Here is a 10,205-nt window from a genome sequence, read left to right as displayed (position 1 = left end):
TCCATTAAAAACGGAAAGAGTTGCCTCTTTTCGTTGACACCGGAGATGGCCGAGACGCTCAGCGACGAATTTAATATCGCAGTTTCTGTTTTTGGTAAAGTGGAAGAGTGTGAGGACAATAAAGTGGAGCTTGGCACCACCACAATACCCATGTCCGGTTTATTTAATGAGCTAATTGAGTGTGCGGTTGAAGACTCAGGCGCCTGTCCAGTAGCTAAGACATTAAAAGAGGAATACAACTTAATAAACACTTATGGAAGAGCTGCTGGTACAATCGCCGTTTACATTCGATTGTCGTGCTTCGGAAAAATTATTGTGACTCAGTTTCAGATGAACTTGGATGATAAATCAGTCCTGTTTAAGGATCGTTACGGCAAATCGTTGTACCGCTATAAAAAGTCCGAGTCCAACAAATCGAATGTTACTGGTGCACAGTGCACACCCAGAAATGGATTTGCGTACAATCAAGGTGCAAGTCCTTATGGGGTCATGCCGAATGCCAATGCTTATGGTGTGATTCCCACCATGAATAATATGACTTATGCTGGAATGGGATATGGGGCACCAAATCAAACTGGACATAACTCGATAAACAGGGATGTGGCACATAATCAGAAAATTAGAAGACAAAATTATGAAAGGCAATGCAATAATTGCGGAAATTAACTTTAAACCTATTAAAAATAAGTCTTACAAAGATAAAGAATGCAATTTTTCTATATATTGTCTGATAATATAGTATTGGGGTTCTACTTATTCATTATTTATTCATAATCTACAAAAATATACAATTTATAATTAGCTGATGATATATAAACTAAACTGAAACTAAATCTGTATGTATATCTTATTTATATATTTCTATTAATATAATAAATACCGTTTATTTAAATGGTGACGATTAAATTCTGTTTTTTTTTTTATTTGAGGTCTGTAAATTTATTTATTATTAATTAAGTACTGAATTTATTAATATTTTAGTTTGTTTAAGACTAAAAAATTAATTAATTACTTTAATATTTAGTAGATTTTAATTAAAACAACAAACACACACTCACTCATTCAATTAAAAAAAAATGAATAAGTAAGGAAAATATTTTACAATTTTTTATAAATTAAGTTTTATTATTTATTAAAAGTAAAATGAGTTTTTGGAAATACTTATAAAGGCGGGAAAAACTCCCACTTCTATTTCCCTCCTTCTTCTCTTTTGTTAGTTAACAAACAACCTACAGAATAAAGTGTAAAATTTATAAAATATCAGGAGAGCAGAATATATTAGGAGGTCTTTCCCGCCAAAGTTGCGCAGCAATGAGTATGCAACCCAGATTACACCCTATACACCAAATTAATGCGCAAAATTAGTGATTTTGAATTGTCCAGCTTAAGTCACCAGAAATAAATTAGTATAAACAAGAAAAGGTCATAATTTATTACAAGCATGACAAGTAAATAACCCCAAAAAATTACGTCAGCGGTGCAAAATTAAAAATGGTGGCGTATGTTTTCATGTGTACAGTTTGGTGCGTTTGACAAGCGACGGGTTTATTGTGTAATGCGGGAAACGCATCGTACAAGTAATAAGAATGACGTAATGGAAACTTGTTTCCACATTGACCTTTTTATTTTCGCTCTTGCAGTCATCTCCGTATAAACAGTTGGCTGATGTCATCCCGTATTGGTGGACTTTCAAGGTTACGATTCCCGACTCGTATTATCGATTGTACGTATTCAAAATCGTAAATACTGGTACGCGAAATGCTGTGATCTAAATCACGACCGTACACGTCTTTCAGTTAACCGAACGGTGCAGCAATGACAATGCAACAGTACTGCCTGCGATGGAACAACCACCAGCCGAATTTCATTTCGGTCTTCTCCAACTTACTCAACAGCGAATCTCTGGTGGATGTCACATTGGCGGCCGAGGGTAAACATTTGCAGGCCCACAAAGTTGTGCTGTCTGCTTGCAGTTCTTACTTTCAGGTAAGTCGAGGCTAATATATAAATAAACACCTTCCATCTTTGTTTTCCTTCCTGATTAATCTTATTATTACCTTAGCATTAAAAAGAGCACTCAAATTAACAATGTTTACATGGCTCATTTGTGTGTAAGGTTAATCAAAGCACTAAGACAACACAAACAAACCTAATTAAAAAGTGGTCAGGGGCCTTAAGTATGTTGTTTATACACTTAATACTTGTTATAATTAGATTTTTATAGAATTAAGATTTAAGTACAAATTTAGATGTGTTTGTGAGGTAGTCAAGACCTTGTGAGTCATTTAACCACTTTTAATCCTGTTCTGATTGCTTACTCATAATAAATATAATATTTAGACGTAAATTCTTGTGCTAAATTGTTTTAATTATTAAAGGGAAAGAAACTGTCCTGTCATTAGAAAATCTTATTAGAGTGTATTTTCATAGACATTTAAATGTGACATCTTAGTCAGTTAGTTAGATTTGCCTTCTAGCTTAGTAGAAAGTGATTTAAAAATGTTATTATAAGATAAAAATAGTTAAAAGGTTATTTAAATTCTAGACAAATGTTTATTATTGAACAATAATGTGACAAAAGTTATTAAAATGTAAAAATAAATCATTTTCATATGGATAAATGTTTAAAAATAATGAGAGCGTCACGTGTACGAGACAATGGTTCTATTTTTAATTCTAAAAATTGATTTTATTATGAAAGCATGTTTTATATAATTAAATATATTATTTAGCTACATAAATTCGTTTCAACCAGTCATTCTTTAAAATAGAATATAACTTAATATTTAAACAAAGGTAGAAGGGTAATATGTTGTTAAACTGACAATTAAACAAGCAACAACAATTTTACATTAAATTTCATAGAATATTTTGAGTGGAAGTTCTTTAGAGGTACTTTTAAATGTGCCTCTTCGTACCATTTCGTGGTTCACTGGACCAGTGGCTTACAACTATTAAAATGATAAAAATAATAATTGTTAAAATCCTATAATTGAACCATACTTACACAACTATACACTTAAAAATGGGGAACAAAAACTTTTAATTTATACTTAGGAAGAGCTTCTTTTAAGTTATAAAGTATTATGTAAAAATAAAATTATTCTAATCATCCAGTTTGGACTGGGACGCCCCACATGTTTTATTCATTCCTATTAGATTTACATAAATAAATAAATCTGATTCATTATCATGTATATGTGCGTTAATTCCAGACGTTGTTCACAATAAATCCGTGCCAGCATCCCATAGTCATCCTCAAAGATGTGAAATTCAAGGATCTGAAGGTGATGGTCGAGTTCATGTACTACGGAGAGGTGAACGTGTCCCAGGACCAGCTGACGCACATCCTCAAAACGGCCGAGATGCTGAAAATCAAAGGACTGGCTGAGATGCCGGTGGACCAAACGGTCAAACAACCTTCGAACAACACGTCGACCGACAGGGCCGAACTGCTGACGCCCAGCGACCTGAACTGGAGCTCGGACGCCCACAGGCAGTCGCTGTCGCCGTCGCCCTGTCCCCTGTCGCCCAGTGCCAGAAGGTACAGCAAAAATCCTCCTTGAGGGCCCCAAAATTTTGTCTAGAAATGAGCTTTTTATAGAATAATTTGAAAATTAATATTTATCAACTAAATGTGACCCATTAAAGTATTGTTTTTGGCCAAATTATCGATAATTAGATGTAGACTTATTGATAGAATAGAATTAGTGTAATTCATTGATTTTTCTTGTTGTAGGAAACGTTTGAGGAAGACGTCAACCGGTTCAAATTCTGGCTCAGGCGACCGAACGTCAGACGAGCATCCCAGCGAGATCATGATCCCCACACCCACCGGTAACATAGTCGGAACCATCATTAAACCCGAGTCGGGCAGTTCAGACAGGAGCAGCACCCCGCAGAAACTCAGACAGCACAGTAGCGACTCAGAGCTGTTACGGGGTAGTTCACATGAGAGCACCGAGGGGGAGACCCACCACCAAATCACCCTTGTAAGACCCAGTAATTATTTAATTGTTTTCGATGTTAACCTAAGGTGTATTGCAGCAAGTCCCCCAACAAACTGTGACCACCCAGAACGTGGAGGCCAGTAATTTGGACGTGGCAGGACCTTCAACCTCAGTATCCCAACAGTCAGTACCAGGTAAGTCCTTAAACTAAACAGAACGACGTTTTAATAAAAACGACAACCGTACAAAAAGTATTGATCGCGTTGAAGTCGTACACGCACAGTTTGTATGTATATGTTAGTGAAAAACAGTGGCTAAGAATCAACAGCAACGTGAACAACCGAATACCGAACGTTAAAACGGGGGCTAAAAGAAATAGGAAATGTAGATTCGGCAGGGGCTGAGCTCAAGGGTATGTATGTTCATTAGAGATCATTCTGTTTTGTACTCGTGTGTCATTCTCTCATTTTCTGTGTCTGTTCATGTTCACAATTGCCGTTGAGCTTAGCCTGTAGGCCAGGAGAATTGGAACACTTGGGACTTTCTAAATTGCGTAACTTAATTTAAATATTATTATTTGTTGTGTCATCTCTTAAGGTTTTATATGTTGTTGTCAATGGACAGTGAAATAATGATTATTATTTAAAGTGTGGTTTAATGATATTAATAAAATGTTGTATACAAATTTATGAGTAATTTAAAATTAGAAAACTGAGAAATTGTAAAGGCAAATTGTTATTAAAATGAACATTCATTGTAGACATTTTATTGTCGAAACTTTAATTTGTTTTAATATTATACATATTGTACCACAGTTATGATATAAAGTCTTATTTTCATTTTATGAAACCCAATGAGTAAAATTTTAATGTTTTGTTTTATATGATAAATATAAAACATTTTTACTCTCCATTTTCGAGTTAGAAGCTTTTGAAATTATTTATAATTTTTAATTTAAATTTATTGTTTGACTTCATTTTTTATTTTAAATTTCCAAAAAACCATTTTAATAATTTAATTTTTTTAATGATTTAAAAAATTAATAAAAATTAAATAATAATAAGAAATAGAATGTTTTTATTATTAAAAAAAGAAAAATATTTATTAATACAATTATTTTTATTATTTTTGATAGATAAATATCAAAATTTTAAAAATAATAAAAAATACACGAAAATAACAATTTTAATAATTAAAATATGAACTTTTTCAGAAATTTTCAGAAAATAATTAAAATTAAATTAAAAATAATTAAAATGGGAAAAAAATTAATTAATATTAACTATAAAATGTGATTTTAAATATAAAAATATTGAAAAAATAAAAGAAATAGTAATAAAAACATTAATTTTAATAATTAAAATAATATTTAATGATTGTTTTTATTATTATAAAAAGAAAAATATTTTTTAATACAAACAAATAATAATTTTAATAATTAAATATATTTTTTTTTTCAGAATTTACAGAATATAATTAAAATTAGGAGAATTGAAATGGAAAAAATATAAAATATTATATTAAATATAAAAATTTTCAAAATTAATAACAATTAAAATAATATTGAACGATATAAATTAATTATTTTTATTAGAAATATAATTATTATTTAATTTTATGTTTTCCTATAATAATAAGAGTAATTAATAAAATAATGTTTAGAGGATGAGCAAACATTTTTGTTATAATTAAGCATTAAAAGATATAGTATTAATTAACAACAAATACAGTTACAATTTTCTGTAATAAATATATTAAAATAATAAAAAATAAGTTCAATTTGTAATTCACTGTCATTGACAACGTGACAGGACATTTCCCAATTAATCGATAAACCAATTTTCCTGGCGCAAACACGTGCCATTGCCGCGTGCCGAATTCTAACCCCGTCGCCCCCACATTGCAGGCATCCAGTGGAACGTCGTCGATCCGACCGGCTATCCGCAACACTACGCGGCCTGTTCGCAAAACCCGCCCCAGACCGGCGCCCAGCAGCCGGTCGCCCAGTACGTGACCGTCAGCTCGAACGTGACGGGCACGATAACCAGTTGCGCGCCCGCCCCGCCCGCCTGCTACCCGAACCAGATCGCCAACTCGCCGCCGCAGATAATGCAGAAGCGCAAGCGCAGCATCAACCCGCAGGCGGACGAGAACTTCATACGGGCGCTGGAGGCGGTGCGGTTCGGCGGCATCGGCTTCTGCAAGGCGGCCCGCATGTTCGGCGTCAATAACCGCACGCTGTGGCTCGAGTACAAGAAGCGGGGCTACCCGAACTTCCGGCTGAGCATCAAGAACAGGAAGGCGGAGGGCGGTGCGGTGGCGGACGTGGACGAGCATGCGGAGGTGGACAAGCAGGAGGCGCAGGGGCAGATGATGTGCGTGACGGCCAGCCATCCGGTGGCGTTGATCGCCAACCAGTACTACGAGTCGAAGCCGCCGCAGAAGTACCTCGATGCCGCCCTCATAAATGCACAGCAGACCATCAACTTTCAGGGCCTCAATTTTGAGCAAGTCTAATGAGCAGATTGGACTTGGACTTGGATTTTATTTTACGTATCGATACGTGTTCCACCAAATTTAGCTTGTAAGATGAGTAGGGATTATTTTCTAAGGCGTTTATAGACTGAGATTGTAATCTTTTGACTGACTGATTTATTTCGCATGTACCACTAAAATTCTAAACATTATCACGATTTGAGGTTGAGTTTTTTAATACTAAAGATTCTATTGGATAAGACTGAATTATAAATATTGGTTTCTAATTTAATTATTATATAATTTAATGATTTTTCTTATTTAAATTTTTACTATTATTATTTACTAAAATATGATCAAATCAGATATTGCCATTTGACATACAGTTGAGTCAGTTTGGGAAGACTAAGTCACTAATAAAATTAACAAGAAGAGGTTCTAATTCTTACTCCACCAACTAAACTATAATTTGGTGTGGTGATACATATTTCTCCTTCTTGTTAACTTTATTATGGATCTTGTCTTAGCAAGTTGCCTCATCTGTTTGTAAGATTCAGCAATTATTTTAAACAAACCGACCACTAAGACGTTACAATGTAATTATATTTTTGAGGAGAAATGGATGAGAGAAACTGTATAAATTATTAAAGTTTCAGTTGTTTTGTTTGTTATTTTTATACAAAATTTTATGTATACACGGTTTAATCGGTATTTAAATTAAAATATACATATATAATCTGCAAAATAATATTTATGCTTAAATGTATACATAATACATATTATGGAAACTGAGCAAATTTATATTTTTGTCATGTATTAATAGTGTACCTACTTGTTATGTTTAGTTTTGTTTGTATAAAATATGCATAAACTAATATTGTTTTATTATTCCCTTTCCTAAAAAATATATACACGTAATTGTTTTACTTGTATGTATTTCCAGTTAATAAAAAATGCTAAATAAATCTGATTATTTGGATAATTTACATTGTTTTCTGTGGTTTAATGCTACGAATCAAATATACAATTATTTTCCCATTTATTATATTATTAACAATGTGTTTTACACACTATAAAACTGTATTTTAATTAGGTAATGGAAAAGTAATTAAACTTTTAAAATAATATAACTTTCTTTAGTACCCTTTATTTAACAAATTAATCTGTATAATCAATAATTTCATCATCAATTTTGTTCATATTCTACAAGCAAAAGGAACTTCTGACTTCCAGGATATGAAGAAAGGATCATCCTTAGTTTTAATTATTACCTGCACTATGTGGGGGATGAGGTATAACTTCCCATTTAAGGTTTTCAAGCTTCTATCGTCTCTAATATAATATCTGGTCTTGTGTTACCACGAAGAAGATGAACACTTTTTCTAATTAAACTTTTTATTACGTAAAGAATTGAACAGTGACAAAATTAAATAATAATCACATTGAGAAATATTTAAACTAAACGGATAATTGTAAATTATCTTGTTCCAGAGAAACCCCTGAGCAAAACTCGCGCCCAGTACCCGCAGTTCCTGCAGCAGCAGCACCACCACCAGCAGCACATCGGCACGAAACGCGGCCGCTTCCTGATGCGCCAGCACAACATCAAGACGGAGATCGACCCCAGCCACGCCGCCGACGGCGACCCCCTGGCCCTGCCCCAGCACCACCTGACGGTGCCGCCGATGCGGGTCGAGCGCCAGTGCTCCGAACCGCTGCCCAGCACCGTGTCGTCGCCGCCGCCCGCCAACCTGCTCAACGTGCCGCCCGTGCTGGTCAAACAGCACTCGCACCCGTTGCTGCCAAGCCAAACGCAGCCGCCTTTATCGCCACCGCTTCACGTCCAAATCATGTCGCACTCTCAGATATCGGACACGGCCGAACGTGCCGTCAGTCCCGTCGTGATGCTGTCGGATCCGTTGATCACGCCTCACGAGGTCACGCTCAAAGCAGATTCCGCCGCCGTCGCCCCCGTTACTTCGCTCCGGGTTAGGACTGAGGAGCTGAAGCGGAGTGCTTCTTCGCCTCTGGTAAGAACTAATCGTTTTGTTGCCTAGACAACCAGTTTTCACACTTAACGGTGGATTCGTTCAGCCTGGTCCAAGGAATTGGTGGTTGTTCAAGCCAATGCTTCACTTCTTGTTGGTAGGCGTTGTAATTTGGGGGAGTTATTTTAAATTTGCCACTTGAATTGGCCTCCAATAGTTGCCAGGTATTGGATTTGTTGCTCACACTCTCCTCTTCCGTGTCTGAGTCTTGTTCCTGATGTTGTTTATCTTCTGTGGGCTTTTGGGCGTTGTTAACAAAAAGGGAAGGCTCTTCAGGACACTTGTAGAAGCTCATTTTTGCACCCTCCAAGCTTATTTCTAGAGGATCGTACTGCAACTACACAAAATTTATTATTATAGTTTGTCCTATAACATCTGTAAATATCTTACGCTCAGTTCATCACACATTTCTCTCATTAACTTGAACTCCTCCGTAAAACTCCTGGCGGCCTTCTTTAAGACATCAATTTTGGACACGTACTTCCCTGGAGCAGGATGCAACGATCTATACTTGTGGTACTTGTCAAAAGGGTCCACAATCTCAGATTCATCACTCTCCGAGTCTGTATCCATTACTAAGGTTTCAGCCATGTTTTAATTTATGGATATATTGATTAAATAACCTGTGAGTGTCCTGGTAACCGTTTTAATGTATTGTTTTCAGACTGGTACAAGGTCGAGCCACTGTCCGGTTGTCCGACCGGGCCCCGCCCTCGGCTGCAACTTCTGCTGGAACACCGTGGACACGCACGGCAGGATACTGCGCCGCAAGACCAAGTACCACTGTCCCGAGTGCCAGACCAGCCTCTGCATCGTGCCCTGCTTCCAGGAGTACCACGAGAGGGTGAGCGGCACCACGCACGATCCCACCGCACTCACCACGTCGGTGATGCGCGTCTTTCCCAAGACGTCGTCGATGTGATTGGGTCGGAGGAAAACGGAAACCGGTATCGACTAGTATTATTGGGAACTGCGACGTCTTTCGGGTACCGCAGGTGGAATCTGTTTTCGAGGGAGGATTGCGACAAGGTTTTACTGTTGTAATTGTTGTTTTTAAATTGAGAGATTTATTGTTAAACTAAGAAATTGACTATAATGTGTTAACAATACATATGTATATTAAAAAGTAATTAATGAAACATGTTAATTGTAAATCAAGTTATTCTTTACAAAGTATATTGTAATTTATATTTAAGAATTCAAATGTAATTTTCATACAATTTTGACTTGTTTGGAGATTTAGATGTTACAAAGAGCTAGTGGCATATTCCGCTTAAATATATGTTATATATTTATGCCTGTAGACAAATTGTATATTTTTCTAATGATTGTTATATTTATAGAGATATAAAACTTCATTTGTCGCATCCGTCTCCTAAATATCAATGTTTATGCGCAGTTCTGAACAGTGTCAATTTTATTGAATATGTTAATGTAATTTGTTGATAGTAGTTTAATATTTGTTTATCTTGTAAAATGATATATCTATATATGAGAGTAATATTATTTATTTTTTATTGAAAATGTTTGTTTTATTTATCCTTTTTTACCAAGAACCACCAGAAAAAGTGTCTGGGTTTTTTTTGATCTGAAAAAAAAAGAATTAAAAACCAAACTAAAATCCTGTGACTTCATTTCAGCATCTTCAGAGGTAATCCCAAAGTGACAAGCCCCTTCTGTACTTTTAAATTGTTTTATACATGTGTATTCTCCATTTTAATTAAAAAAGAAT

The 10,205-nt window shown here is 35.4% G+C and overlaps 1 protein-coding gene across 2 annotated transcripts; it reads left to right on the top strand.

The window, feature by feature from the left end:
* The first annotated feature begins 1,441 nt into the window (after positions 1-1,441).
* On the top strand, positions 1,442-9,997 carry LOC109596452 (longitudinals lacking protein, isoforms H/M/V). Of its 2 annotated transcripts, XM_020012002.2 has the most exons (8): positions 1,442-1,577; positions 1,641-1,723; positions 1,797-1,986; positions 3,216-3,544; positions 3,740-3,992; positions 4,048-4,144; positions 7,917-8,455; positions 9,138-9,997. In XM_020012002.2, exons 3-8 carry the CDS (start codon positions 1,816-1,818, stop codon positions 9,393-9,395), a joined length of 1,647 nt encoding a protein of 548 aa, XP_019867561.1. In that variant the 5' UTR covers positions 1,442-1,577; positions 1,641-1,723; positions 1,797-1,815; the 3' UTR covers positions 9,396-9,997. The 2 variants fall into 2 exon arrangements, with proteins under 2 accessions (XP_019867561.1, XP_049818868.1); XM_049962911.1 differs by lacking the exons at positions 7,917-8,455; positions 9,138-9,997 and adding an exon at positions 5,857-7,395.
* Positions 9,998-10,205: the final 208 nt, after the last annotated feature.

This window comes from Aethina tumida, chromosome 2 (genome assembly GCF_024364675.1).
Source record: "Aethina tumida isolate Nest 87 chromosome 2, icAetTumi1.1, whole genome shotgun sequence".
In the NCBI taxonomy this organism is placed as follows: Eukaryota; Metazoa; Arthropoda; class Insecta; order Coleoptera; family Nitidulidae; genus Aethina; species Aethina tumida.
This window is presented reverse-complemented; position numbering and strand designations above follow the sequence as displayed.